At 58.9% G+C, this 13870-nt stretch overlaps 2 protein-coding genes across 3 annotated transcripts in view; both read right to left on the reverse strand.

The window, feature by feature from the left end:
- PRKCZ (protein kinase C, zeta) overlaps positions 1-8248 on the reverse strand; it is a 150512-nt gene extending 142264 nt beyond the window's left edge. Inside the window, exon 1 of one of the 2 annotated variants that reach the window (XM_011987223.1) lies at positions 7782-8248. Coding sequence is in view for 1 of the 2 variants with exons in the window: in XM_011987222.1 (XP_011842612.1) it covers positions 7439-7460 (22 nt within the window). In the remaining variant the exon portion in view is untranslated. Of the gene's footprint in view, positions 1-7438 lie in introns of both variants that reach the window. The other variant, XM_011987222.1, reaches the window with a different exon arrangement.
- A 2053-nt stretch (positions 8249-10301) lies between these two features.
- The window catches only part of LOC105544676 (protein kinase C zeta type-like), a 22233-nt gene continuing 18664 nt past the window's right edge, over positions 10302-13870 (reverse strand). Inside the window, exon 5 of the mRNA XM_011987250.1 lies at positions 10302-10388. Within this exon, the coding sequence (XP_011842640.1) occupies positions 10327-10388 (62 nt within the window). The 3' untranslated portion in view covers positions 10302-10326. The remainder of the gene's footprint in view (positions 10389-13870) is intronic.

Raw genomic sequence — 13870 nt, forward strand, 5'->3', positions numbered from 1 at the left:
CCCGGATCAAGCCTGCTTTAATGTGAACAAATTATGCAACACAAGATAACTGAACACACTTCCAAAAAAAGAGGACTGCCCACCAAGCAGGGGACAAATGGGCAGGAGGGGCCAGCGATGATGCCGCTCTCTGCCCATTTCTGCCTTTGTCGCCTCTCATCAAACCAAATGAGGAAGGGAGTGCACGATGGAGGGCAGTGGGGAGGGGATGTCGAGGGGGCAGCAGTGGTGGAGTATGGGGGGCATGCCTGCACTTGGTGCCAGGCGATTCGAGGACCTGCCGAGTCCCACACAAGCCCCACACAGAGCCAGGGCTGCCGACCCCACAGCACTGCCGACTCGGCTGGGAGAAGAGTATGGGTCGGGGACAGCCCCCCTGCAGCCCCGACATCACCACGCTGCTGAGTCCAGGCACGGTGTGATGCCTTCTCCCCTCCCCGCCTTGACCCAGCACCACCCTGGCACGACCCTGGAGCCCCAGCTGTAGCACCAACCATCTCCCAGAGCCCACACCCCACACCGGGGTCTGCAGCTGCAGGACGTCCTGGCCACACAGGCCCCTTCTGGGGATCCATGCCCACAGCCCAGACTCACCCAAGACCCACCTCAGGACCTGGGATCTGCTCCCCACTGCTCCCTGCAGCCTGCCCCCTCCTGCCAGAGACCTGTCAGCACCCACCCCCAACCTGCCCCGTGTCTGGCCTGATCGCTGCCCCAACAGCCAGCCTGCAAGGGCCCCAGTGCCCAAAGCTGGAACAATTTGAGCAATAAAATAAGCGAGACGGTATCCAATTCTAACCCAACTATGAAATTGATACCGGCAAGTCCACATGGACAAAAACGAATGATTAAATAACCAATGGGAGAACAGACGTACAAGCCCTGTGCGAAACTTGACATCACGTATGTCACTCCCCACCTCTTAGCTGTGGGCCACACACACCTTACTCCGCAGAGACAGGACAGCACGGGGGAAGAGGCACAGGCAGGTGTGAGCCGACAAACACACCACGGCCAGATGACATGCGAGGCCAACACAGACAGGCTGTGTGGAGGGTGTGAACCCGGACCCAGCGATACAAGGAGGCTTCACCTCTGCACCCTTCCTCCCAAAACCCAGAGCCCCAGTTCTTACGAGAAAAACATGAGGCAAACCCCAATGAAGGGCTGTCCCACAAAACACCTGACCAGCCCTCCTTAAAACTACCAAGGTTGTTGAAAACAAGGCAAGTCTGAGAGACCAGCCACAGTGAGAGGGACCTAAAGAGGTGTGACAGTGAAGTGCCACGTGGGATCCTGGATGGGATCCCAGGACAGAAAGGGGGCAGGAGGGGAGACCGAGGCAAGCGGAACAAAGCCTTAGCTGGAAAGGCGCCGAGACTGGCTGGTTAAGTGTAACTCGTGCATCGCGCCGACCAAGAGGGAGCAGGAATGCCTGTGCTCTCTCTACTCCTGTCCTGATTTTTCTATAAATCCGAAACTGTTCCAAAAACCGGTCTTCCCAACACCCCACTGAACGAGGGGGTGACAGAACCAAACTACCTGGGCCAAGCATTTGAAAATTGCCCCCAGGTTGCACGGGGGGCAGCATCAAGGAAAAACAAACATAAGGGCCTTTGTCCTCCTTAACACCCTGCACTGCACCCTCCGGCCCCTCAGGAGGCAGAGCGGTGGGACGTGCTTGTCCACACCTGCCACACCCACGTGCACCGCCACGTCCACGCACACCGCCACGTCCATGCACACTACCTAAAGACCTTCTCCAACTCTGGTGTTCCTGCAGATTTCAGCCTTCAGAAGGTGTCATCGCGATAGTTTCCAGGTGGACACAGCAGCGCGACCACATCACTGACTGACCCTCTCCCCAAGACCAAAGGAAGAAAAACTCCAATAAACCCGTAACAGCAAAGAGGAGGAGGGGCCGGGCAGCGATGCCCTGGGACCTGGAAGGCAAAAGGCCCTGTGGCCACCAGGAGACTGCACTGGGCCGAACCCCAAAGAAGGGCCCCGAGCCAGAGGCTCCAGGTAGCCGGAAAGTGGGGGGCCTGCGGTGCAGGGTCCCAGTCACTGAGGAGTCGACCGCCAGACCTGCTTCCTCGCCCAAGGCAGCCGGGGAACGAGAGGGCTTGCGGGGGCAGCAGACTCCTTACGAGGCGTGAGACGCCTGGCCCTCCCAGGCAGGACACTCCCCCCGGGACTTGCGCCACCACCAGCTCTGTGGTGCCCCACAAGTCAACGTGGGCAGGCAAACAAGGGTCACCAGGGGCCGAGGAAGCCGCAAAGGCCAGGACAAACAGAAAAAGGGACCCTCAGTGAAAACAGCTGAGTACGAGGCCAAAGAAAACACCGAAAGGAGACGCTATCACCAACCGCTGCCAGCCACACCCTCCCACTGTGTGCCGCCATCAGCAGCAGCCGCGGGGCCAGCACTGTGGCTTCAATACTAATCCCGTGACAGCCTTGGGAGCCAAGCCTTTTACCACCACGCCCACTTACGAGGGTCTGGGACACGGTGGACAGCGTTGTGGCCGAGGTCACATGGCTGGTGAGTAGCAGAGCTGGGGCCTGACCACACAGCTTCAGGCCCCGGGGCACACGGCAAATAGCATAGGCTTAAGCCAGCCCTTGGGGTTTGAGTCCCGGCTCAAACTGTGTGATTTTGGGAAATTTCTTGACCTCTCTGTGCCTTGGTGCTGTTCTTTCCCCAGAACAAAGAAAATAATGGTGCCCATCCCACAGGGAACTGAGAAGATTAAATGAATTTACACACGGGAAGCCTCTGCAGCCGTGAATGTGCTAAGCACTGCTGAATCACCACATGATACCCCGGTGCCTCTCAGCCGAGATGAATAACCCCGGAGAAAGAGTGTGATACGCCTTTGACACAAGGGCAGGACACTCTGCCTTAAAAAGACACCTTCAGAGAAAAAAGAACGAAAGATAAGAACAGGAACAAGGTGACAAACTTAATGGATGGTTTGGACAGGAAAATCTGAAGATATCTCCTAGAATATAAAATAAACAAAGAAACGGAAAACAGAAGAGAATTAAAGGACCAGCCTGGGAGGGCCAACAAACAATCAGTGTCAACTCTAAAAAACAGTCAGAGACGGGGAGTCGGCCGTGGGATAAATCACTGGGTGTAAAGCTCCCCACGTCCAAATGTTGCAAGTTTCCACAGCCCGAGTTCCCAGCACAAGAGACAAAGAAGGTCCCCCGACAACGAACATTATTGTGAAACTTGAGAACCCTGAAGACAAAAGATTCTACGAGACTTTCAGGACAAAAACACACACACACAAAATCAAAATGGCACCTGACTTCTTGGTCACACAAGAAGCCAGAAGACAGTAGAGCAATCTCTTCCAAACGCAAAGGGAAAATTCTTTCCAACACAGAGTTTCATACCTAGCTAAACTATCCTCAAGTGTGTGGCTGGAGGAAAGGCATTTTCCAACTAGATCCCCCAAAAGGCCTCCCACGCTGTCTTTCTCAGAAAGCCGCTGGAGAGGTCTTAACCGGAGATTAAGCCAAGAAAGATGAAGACAGGGAGCCAGAGATCAAGACTGTAGGCAGAGGAGAGAGGAGGGGGCTGTTCCCGGCACAGGGAAGCCCTACGGCACGTTGTGTGGGGGCCCGGGTGCACCAGGAGGGAGGTGACGCAGGCATCGGCGGGAGTTGCCCCTCTGCTGGGAAGAGGAAACTACAGTAAATTTGAGACAAGACATCTAGGAAACTGATTCAAACAATCACGATGTATTAAGTCCAAGGAAAACCAAAAGTTGTGCAAACAAGGGACTGCAATCCTGGTGGTTCATGAATATTCACATCACCCACAATTAGGTAAACACTCAACGACTGAAAACAATAAACGGTGACATAACTCCATCAGGAGAATGGAACAAGGAAAAGATAAGCTGATGTGTCCCAGAGAAAGTGGGGAAGTAACATCCTAAATGGAAAAGTCTAGAAATAGCAGCAGAAATGTGTCATTTAGAAATCTGGAAATAAATGTCAAGAAGAAACTGCTCTAATCCCCTCCAGGGGGTGGAGCCGGGGCAGCAGGGAGGACCAGGGACACATGTTCTCTCTTTGTGAGTCCCACAGGACTATCAACACCTTACAACAGAAAATCTGGAAAACTCAAAATAAAATTTTAAATAGAATGTACAATGCAAACTTTATACACAACCATTCGCAGGGCAACACCGCAATTTCCTCACCAGGACAAGACACCAGGCCCGGCCTGTGTACACCTGATACAGCCGCATGAGATGCTCTCAACAATCGAGGTGTGGTGAGGAGCAAACAGAGGAAGCCATCCGGGCCCACGCCGAGCCGCCAGTCCACCCTGGGTCCCCACAGCCCCTCCAGACGCAGGGCGGCTCCGTCTTGCAGTCAGTCGAATCTTTTCAAACTTCCCACAGAAGAAACATTAAAAAAGAAAACTTCAGAAAGACCAGACACACTCAAACCCCCTATTTAAAGACAACAGCAAGTCAGGGCCATTCCACCCACCAGAGCGTGTGTAAACTCTTCCTGTGCACCCGACATGTGAGCGTGGACGAAACGAAGCCCCCGCGCCCTCACACCCGGCAGATGTGCTCACGGCACCGCCAGAACAACCGGCAGCAGGGATCTGTTCGCGTCAACTCGGCGTCGCGCCCCTCCTGACTCTGATCCTCTCTCGGGGGAACAACAGACCTGTGGGCCCACCAAGGCTGCCCGGAGACGGTGGAGTCACTGGTTCTGCCTGGAGGCCTCACAGAGAAGCAGCCAGTCCTGAGCGTGGTGGGTGCCCTCCTTCGCGTGTTCAGGAGAATCCCAGAAATGTGCCGCCGGGCCCCGACGCGTGGAGGGGACTCTGCCACAGCGTCTCCCGTACGAGTGACAACTGCCGTCACTTCATGACCAAACACAAGCTGAGCACTGGACTACCAACTGGTTCAGGTGGCTTCTTTTGAATAAAGCTTTCCCTTTTTTTTGAGATGGAGTCTCACTCTGTTGCCCAGGCTGGAGTGCAGCGGCGCAATCTCAACTCACTGCAACCTGCGCCTCCCGGGTTCAAGCGATTATCCTGCCTCAGCCTCCCGAATGACTGGCATTACAGGTGCCCGCCACCACGCCCAGCTAATTTTTGTATTTTTAGTAGAGATGGGGTTTCACCATGTTGGTCAGGCTGGTCTTAAACTCCTGACCTCAGGTGATCCCCCGCCTCGGCCTCCCAAAGTGCTGGGATTACAGACGTGAGCACCACGCCTGACCTGAACAAAGTTTTTTCTGCCCCTTGCATGAAACAACAAACATTTCTGGAGGCCCAGCATCGTGCCGACCCCAGGGGCTGGGAGATGGGGATGCCGCAGGGTATCCCGGACACAGGCCTGTCCAGCCTGTGGCATGAGGGTTGGTAGGAGCGGTGGCTGCACGTTCTGCTCCCCCTACCACATGTGGGAGGCGGGGAGATGGCCAGGGAGTGAGTGGGCGCCAGGAGACCAGACCTGCCGAGCCCACACTCAAGCACTATGACCAGCACAGCCAGGGACCTGCTACAGGTTTTCCAGATGTCCTCACACTTCCCCACAGGCTTCCCCTTGATGGCACTGGGCACCCCCTCAGCCCCGGCCCCAAACAGCCCATTCAGGGACCTGGCCCTGCAACAGCTCCCTGCCCGGCTCCTGGGCAAAGCTCCACGTCAGCACAGGAAAAGACTGCTACCCCAATTTTGGGGTCCTCAGCAGAGGCTGGTGCCTGACCCCATGGACGGTCCCCCCCGCCCCCCGACGGTTCAACCTCCACCTGCCCGGCTGAGTCCTCGGTGATCAGAAACGTCCAGCAGATGAGACGCAGCCCCCACCGCTACACACGAGAGCAGGTCACAAACACAGGAACTTCTGAGGATGCTCAGTGGGCCTCTCCACTGGGGCCATCGACAGCCGTGGCAGGTCCCCACCAGACCCCGCGGAAGGTCCGGGGCACCCAGTGTGGATGGGCCGGGCTCTCAGGCGCCCTGTGGACACTCTGGGCTGACGGATCTGATTAACTGGGAGCCTCGGAAACATCGCAGCAGAGGCCAGAGCCCGGAGGTGAGTCTGGGAGGTGGGACCAAGCTTGGAGTTGGCCAGAGGAACACACAACTTCTTACATAACCACCAGTGGCTCCGAAGTCTAGGAAGACAGTCGGAGAAAGGCCCCCACTGATGGCTGATGCAGCTGGGACAGGAATGTGGAAGATGTGTGCCGATCCGGCCGAGACACAGACACGGGTACCACAGCCAGCTCCGGCCGCATCAACACGAAACAGCTTGCAGGGGCAGCCCGTGGCCCCCCAGTCTATCCCCATCCTGGCTCTGACTCACCCACCGAAGGCCATCATACCAAAAGCCAGTAACCGCTCGAATCCTGACCCTGGCCACAGCCCTCCCACCCAGCACTGTATTCCCACCGCGAGGGACCATGCCAGCTGTGCACAGCCAGCGTGGGCTCACACGAAAGCAGAGGCCAAGCCGTCCCAGGCACCGAGGAAACTATGACACAGCACGTTTCTCCTCGCAGGCAGGCGCACGTGTGAAAACCACCCCAGCTCCTTCCCTCTCCCACTCACCCCATCAACACAGAATCTTCATCATTCAAGGACCCCTGCGGCCCAAGCTGGCTGTGCAGAGCGGCCCCGTGTCTGCTGAGGTCCCTTCGCGCCTGGGGGAGGGGCGTGCTGCCAGCCTCCCCAGCACCCAGCACCCCACGAGGGGGAAAGCCGCCTTCCCCAGCAGCCCAGTCCTCCAGGCCCACAGCTCCCCACAAGCCTGACTGGGGACGCTGGTGGTGGTTGTTTTTTTGTTTTTTTTTTTTTTACAAAAACACCTTGCAAAATGGTCGTCAGAAAAGCACCCACATTGCCACATCCCTGCCAAACACCGTGCAGCCCCCAGACCTCCCTGAGTCTACCTCCAACCATTTCAGAATAGAAAACAGGACGCCGCAGCCCCGCTCCTCGCCACCATCCGAGGACCCCGATGGAGTGAGCCGTGCACACTAACCCTGGCCGTGCCACCCAGACGCCAACCCAACACTGTCAATGCAAAACGGGGGTTCAGACAGGCGGGGGGCAGGCTCGAGACAGAAAGACTGCAAGCCTGGAACAGGTGCCGGCTGTTACCGCCACCAGTCCTGGCACCTGGGGTCTCCAGACTTCACCCCTGTGGTCTCATCAATCTGCCCACCTGCAGAATGGAGAGGAAGCGGCAGACGTACCCATCCGTCCTGGCCCTGACACAGACTCACAGACCCACAACCAAACAGCATCGGCTACAGCGAAACTCCCAACAGCCAGCGACTCCCCAGGGCCAGGCAGGCAGACGAGCCCAGAATGATTTCCCCAAGTCCCCCGGCCCCCAGCCCTCCGCAGCCGCCGCCACGCATCCACCAGGCCTGGGCCACACACCATCCGTCCTCGGGGTGAGCATGTCCCTCCAGCAGCCCCTGCCTCGCTCGGAAGGTCCCTCCACCGCCTTATGTTTCTAAAAATCTGTCACCCGCAAAACAACAGCCTCTCACTGCGTTTCCCCCGACACCGCCGGGAGCTGCTGCAGCCGCACGCCTTCCCCGGGCCGGGTACCAGCCGTGTTGCTGCCCGGAGCATCTGTGCAGCGCACAGGCGGCGGCAACGACAGGACTCAGACCCAGAATGCTGACTCGGGCACCATCCTCCGCACGCACGGCCTGCAGCACGGCTGGCCCAGCCCCGGGGGCGCGGACAATTCACAGGGGAGAGGCCCCCGACTCACCGGCTTTCTTCTCCTGCCTCCTCAGCGCAGGTTCTTTATGCTCTGTGCGCGGCGGGCGTGCAGGGAGGCATCTTCCTTCCCTTTGACGAGCTGGTGCTGTGTCGGCTCGCCTCCGGCCCGACAATAGGCAGGGAGGCTCGAGCGCGAGGAGCAGATATTTAACGGAAGGCCGGCTGTCCTGTCCCCCGCCCCTCACATCCCTGCCTCCTCATGTCTCCAGGCCCGGGTGGTACCCGGCTCCCCCGGGAAGCTGTAGCCAGCAGCTGAGGCACAAACTAAAACACGGCATGGATGTGGAGGAGCTGACACTGACGTCACAGGAAAACAAGCATCTCTGCATCAGCACAGCACAGAGAGCGGGCGGGCAGCAGCCAGACCCAGGCAGGGCTCGGACTCAGCGGACCTTGAAAATGCAACATGGGAACAGAACCCAGCTGAGCCTGGGGTCCTGCAGGTCGGCCTGCCAGGCTGGGAGTGGGGGACAGTGCAGCTGTGGCTGGGGCAAGTGACCTCTGACCTGCATCCAGAAGCTGTGAATGGGCTCGACGCCAATGGCCAAGGGTCCCGAGCACTGTCCTGCGGCCCCGGAACGGAGGGGAGGAGAGGAGGCATGGGGGCCTTGCAAGGTGGTTGTGTCCACCCCAGGAACCCCACCAGCGTGTGCAGGGACGGTGGGCAGATGGTGCAGGAACAGGAAAGGCCAAGCTTCGCCAGGCTGAAAACCGTCCCAGCTGGCCTGGAAACGCACACCCCCAGCCTAAGGCAGGAGACACCCCCATTTCCGAGGCTAGACCTCACATGCTGCGCTGTGCTGTGCCTGGCTGTGGCCAGCCTGGGCTCCTGGGCAGACCCAGAGCCCCCACCGCTGCTGGGTGGCCTGACCCTCCAACCCCCGCCCTGGTTCCCTGACAAACCCTGGGACCTCGGCATCACTGGAAAATGAGAGCTGGCATTTTTCTACAGTCATAAAAACATGGGGGGCGGCAGCGTGCTCGGCTGGGAATTCTGCCCGCTACCCCAATCCCACTCGGCACCTGTGCTGACCCCACATGGGCCAGGCTTCGCGCTGGGGGTGCAGAGGGACAGAGGGGAGTGTCCTGCAGACCTCTGGCTGTGCTCACACCACATGCTCCCTGCATTCTTATGTGCTGTGTCCTCAATGCTCCAGCACCTGTGGCCCTGCTGACTTTGGAAGGACGGCCCCTTGAGGGGCCAACCGATTCCTAGAGACAGCAAATGACTCATCCCACAGTGAACCTTTCAAATGCAAACCCATCAACCCAGAACCCTCACCTGGGCCCACCTCCTACACGGGCCCCCAGCCGTCCTGGGGGCCTCCCCACGTCACAGGGACGGCCCCTGCACCCCAGAGCCCGCTGAAGTTACTCCACCTGGCCGACCCAATGCCTACTCCCCCCGACTTTCCCAAGGAAACCACAGTAAAGGCCCCCACTCACACAGCCCCTTGCCTCTAACCCACTCGGCACTTCCCCGCACGGCCCTGCAAGGCATGAGGAGGTCTCCTCTCGGGAGCTGAGTAATAAACGACCTTCTCGACAGCATCATCTCCTGATCACTGGCCTCCCATACCTGCCTGAACGGGAATAAAACCTCCATTTAAATCATCAAGCTCATAAACCCGTGTTTATCTGCATTCACGGAGTGGAACCTGGGCCAAAGCCCAGGGTTCAAATTCCAGCTCTGTCAGCAGCTCACCATGAGGCACGGCCACTTCTCCGAAAGGCCAAGCTTCCCTCGTCAGGCGGCTGACCAGCTATGTGAGGCACGTTCCGTGAAATGTGAAACACATAAACCTAACGTGTGCGTCTCACTCAAGTCCCCAAATCTACGGGGAACGACGGCTGGCAACCTAGGGTGCCTGGTGCTCCAAATCACTCAAGCTAGGATATCTACGCTTTTAATTGGCTGAATAAAATGAAAAGGATAATATTTTGAAACACAGGAAAAGAGTCTCTAAAATTCAGATTTCAGCATGCACGAAGTTTCACTGGGACACGGCCATGCACCTCCTCGGGCGCCGCCCACGCCTGCTCAGAACCCCAGGCTTCAACTACGTGGCCCTGGACAGAAGCAGCTCGCAGACCCCTGGCTAGGCCTATAAAATCATAAGACCACCGAACACCACAGCCACACTGGGCTCCCATAGGAAATACGCATTTATCCTGGTCCAATGTAAACTTCACACAGACGGCCGGCTCAGCATCACGACCACTGTCCTTCAGCCAACTCCTTTCTCCTAATCCATCCCAAAATACCCAGTTTTGCAGAACTCTAGAACATTCAGGCTCAGCAGGCAGATTGTCAATTTTATTAGAAGCCTATTTTAGGGGGAAAACTAGCTTTTCCAGTTTGTTGCAAATAATTTGAGACAAAGCTGAATGAAACTGGATTTTTTAATAAAACAACAGACATACCTATAAATACCAGGGAATCACAGGCGTCCGCTGACACGCTTCCGTGGTAACCCGCCCACCTAGGCCTGGAGGACACCAGCAGCGTCCTCACTAGGCTTGGCTGCCTCCTCTCAGATGCCGCGGGGGCCTGGAACACGCTCGGTGGGGCCGCTCTCCTCCCACTTGACCCTCCCTGGGTGGGAGAGGCGGCAAGGCAGCCTCACTGAGCATTTACCATGTTCCAGGAGCTCCTCTAAACTCTGTTGAGCTTCACAAAGCCCCTTTTACAGAAGAGGAAACTGAGGCACGGGGAGCCCCACCCACTTGCCCAAAGTCACGGCGCAGGCTCCCTGCCGGTGGGGTTTGAACCCGGCAGCACAGGCGCCCACCTGGGCATTCGGCCCCAGCACCACCCAGGTCACACGCCCGGGTGCACTGGTGACTCCACGGCAGCCCCGGGTCCAGCACCCTCCATGTCCCTGTGGGGATGGTGTCCCCGCCAAGGACCCCTCTCTGCCCCAGCCTGCAGGGCTATGAGGACGGGAGGCAGACGGGCCACGGGACGGATCTAGGGATTCCGCCACTGCCCCGAGTGAGACACTACAGCCAGAAGGCCCCAGCGCCCCGAGAGCCCCTTCCTCTTCCTGGCCCGCCCTGGCCCCTGCAACTGAGGACTGTACCCCGCCAGCCCCGCCCCGGCCCCTGCTGTGGGGTCAGGAAGGGCCCTCCACGCGCCCCCATGGCTCCACCCATGTGGCTCCAGCCCCTTCCCCTGTTATCTGCCCCAGGACCACCAGCACGGGAGAACCCAGGCTCCCCCACTGCCCCCACACAGGCCAAGGCGGCGCCGCCCTTGCGTCCAGGAACCCGCTATGAACATCCCTGGCCATGAAACCTCCTTCTTGCCAAGTAGAAATGGCCTTGGAGCTGGGTTCAGGGGCTGAGCAGCGGATATACCCAGAGGCAAAGGCAACAGTCAAGGTGTCCTCCCGGTCAAACCCCAGGGGCCCCAACAGACCCAAGGGGTGAGGCTCAGGAGGGTCCCAGCTGCCTGGCCCAAGCGTTCCAGGCTCCAGAACCCACTACCAGGACCACCCTTAGTGACCAGACGGGCTACAGTGGGGTGGGGCTGCCTGCTACCGGCAGAACGTGGCACGGAGAACACCTCTACCCAGGGTGCAGGCTGGAGCAGGGTTCTGCTGCCCAGGGATGCTGTCTGTGCTGTGGACGGGCAGAGACCAACAACAGGAAATGCATGGGGCAGCCAGCACTGGCTCTGATGACCCCAAGGAACCACCGGCTGCTAAGTGGGGTGTGCGGCTGCCCAGCCCAGCGGAGTCTGTATTTCCTCCATGGACTCTAAGGACTTCGTAGGCCTGGTCCAGCGGACCATCCAGCGCTGCCCTCAGCCGGGTCTGCTGCAAAGCCAGGCTGCCTCCGGCACCTCCTCCACAGGGCGGGCACCCTGAGTCTCCACCACACACCACAGGGAGGCCAATGGGGCCTGACGGGGGACCACCCTGTCCCATGGATGCTGCCCAGGCCTGAGGTGACCCACCGAGGAGCCCCAGAGCCTCCGGACTGGAGCAGCAGCGGCGACGACTCCACCCAAAGGAAAACTGGGAGTGCCGCCTACAGCGTCCCCCTTCCCTCCACATGACGGGCCCAGCCATCTAGAAACAGCACCTTCTCCTCCAGGAATCCCCTGGAGCCAACACAGAGGGGCCAGGGTGTTGGGAGGTCCCGCTTTTACGGCCGGGGTTCAGGGGACTGCCCACCACCCACCAGGAGAAGTGGCAGAAAGGGCCCTGGCTGTTGTCCTGACATCTCCCTCCCTGCCACGTCCACCTACTGTCCTTTGAGACGGGTATTAACACTCACTCTAAGGGGAGTCTGACCCTAAGCACTTTTACAAACATGATATTATTTATAATCACCCCGTTTTACAGGTAAAGAAAAGGCACCACTAAACGGGCCGTTCCCTCAAGGTAATGGCAACGTTCTCGTTGGTGGAGCCCCAGGAACTTTCTGGACACCCACCCCTCTCCACCCCACGCCCCCCTGCCCGGTACCCTCCCTGCCAGGTGCAGCAGCCTCCAGCCATGGGGGTTCTCCAGCTGCCCATCACCTCCTGGACCACGCCTCCCAAAGGGACCACCATGGCTGGGGCCTGCAGCTGGGGCTAGGTCCGGAGAGGCCAAAGGCTGGAGGATCTCGCTTTCAACCAGCACAGCACGGACGCAGGGGAGGCGCTCTCCCGGACGGCGCTGACGGAGGTTCCGGGGGTTGCATCAGTTGGGGTATGGCTGGAACACTAAGGACAAGCGACTGCAGAAGGGACGCCGTTCAAGATGCAGCCGGTGGGGTGGTGACAGCGGGAACCGGGCCACGTGTTCCAGTGGCGGCCAGCAGGGTGGTGACAATGGCAACTGGGCCACGTGTCCTGGTGGTGGCCGGCAGAGTGGTGGACTGGTGGGAACCAGGCCACGTCTCCCCAACTCTGCGGGGAGGCTGCGCACCCAGGCCTCCCTACTCAGAGGGGTCCAAAAGGGGCGTCAGTCTCATTTACACTGAGCGCCGGCTGGGCCTGTCCCAGCCAGAAGAACCTACGGAAGAGCCGCCTGCCGTCTGTCCTGCCAGGTGCCGGCCCAGCACATGGTCCCAGTGACCAGCACCACTGGCAGCACGAACCTCCCGCGGGGCGGGGGCCTGAGCAGAGAGCATTTCCTGAGGACAGAGCCCACCCACAAATTGCTGGTGGGGACAGACCACCCAGCACTCCCACAAGATCAGAGGCAGACCTTGATGTAGTCAACTGTGGTGCACTGAAGATGAGCCCCCAAAACGCTAAGTCCATGTCCTATGCCAGAACCTGTGAGGCGACCCTCCTTTGGAAAAGGTTCCTGCACATGTGATTAAGTCGAAGTCTCAAGGTGAGTGTCCCAGACTGCCCAGGTGGGGCCCAAAGCCGACCACCGGTGTCCCCGTGAGAAAAGACACAGACATGGGGGGCCTTAGGGTGACAGGCCAGAGGCTGGAGTGACGTCTACAAGTCAAGAGCTGACAGCAGCCCCAGAGCTGGGTGGCCAGGAAGCAGGCTGCTCAGAGCCTCCCAACACAGCCAGCCCTGGCCACACCTTGGCCCCGGGTCTGCAGCCTCCAGGCTCCAGCTTCCCCTCTGGGGTGGGGATGGCGAGGAAGGAGGGGGGTCTCTGAGAGTGGCCCTCCCACATGGCTGCATCAAAGCCGGGCCGCCCCACCCCCCAGCGATGCTCTCCTGTTACCAGGGCTGGGCTGTGGCTTGCAGCTGGCATCTGCCCCAGAGGAGCTGCTCGGAGGTCTTCGGATCCAGCCTTGGTCTCACCGCTGCCCCGAGGAACGTACTGCTGCCTCTCACGGCAGATGTGGCTCAGGCTGACAGGGCCGCCAACGTCCAGAGTCCCATGGCCTGAGGGATCTGCACCGAGGATCTGCCTGAGGGATCTGCTGCATTTTGGGCTGTGAGTCTCATCAGCTCAAGTCCAAGAGAAGGGCCCTTCCCAGGTTGGCCCTGGTGCCAGCTGATACCACCCCAGACACAGACACTCACGCAAAGCGGCTCAAAGACCAAAATGCTAGGAAATAAATTTGTATCACTAGGGGAAGCCAGAAGGGAAATTTTTTTTTTTTTTTTTT

This window comes from Mandrillus leucophaeus, unplaced genomic scaffold, assembly GCF_000951045.1.
Source record: "Mandrillus leucophaeus isolate KB7577 unplaced genomic scaffold, Mleu.le_1.0 Scaffold305, whole genome shotgun sequence".
NCBI classification, from domain to species: Eukaryota; Metazoa; Chordata; class Mammalia; order Primates; family Cercopithecidae; genus Mandrillus; species Mandrillus leucophaeus.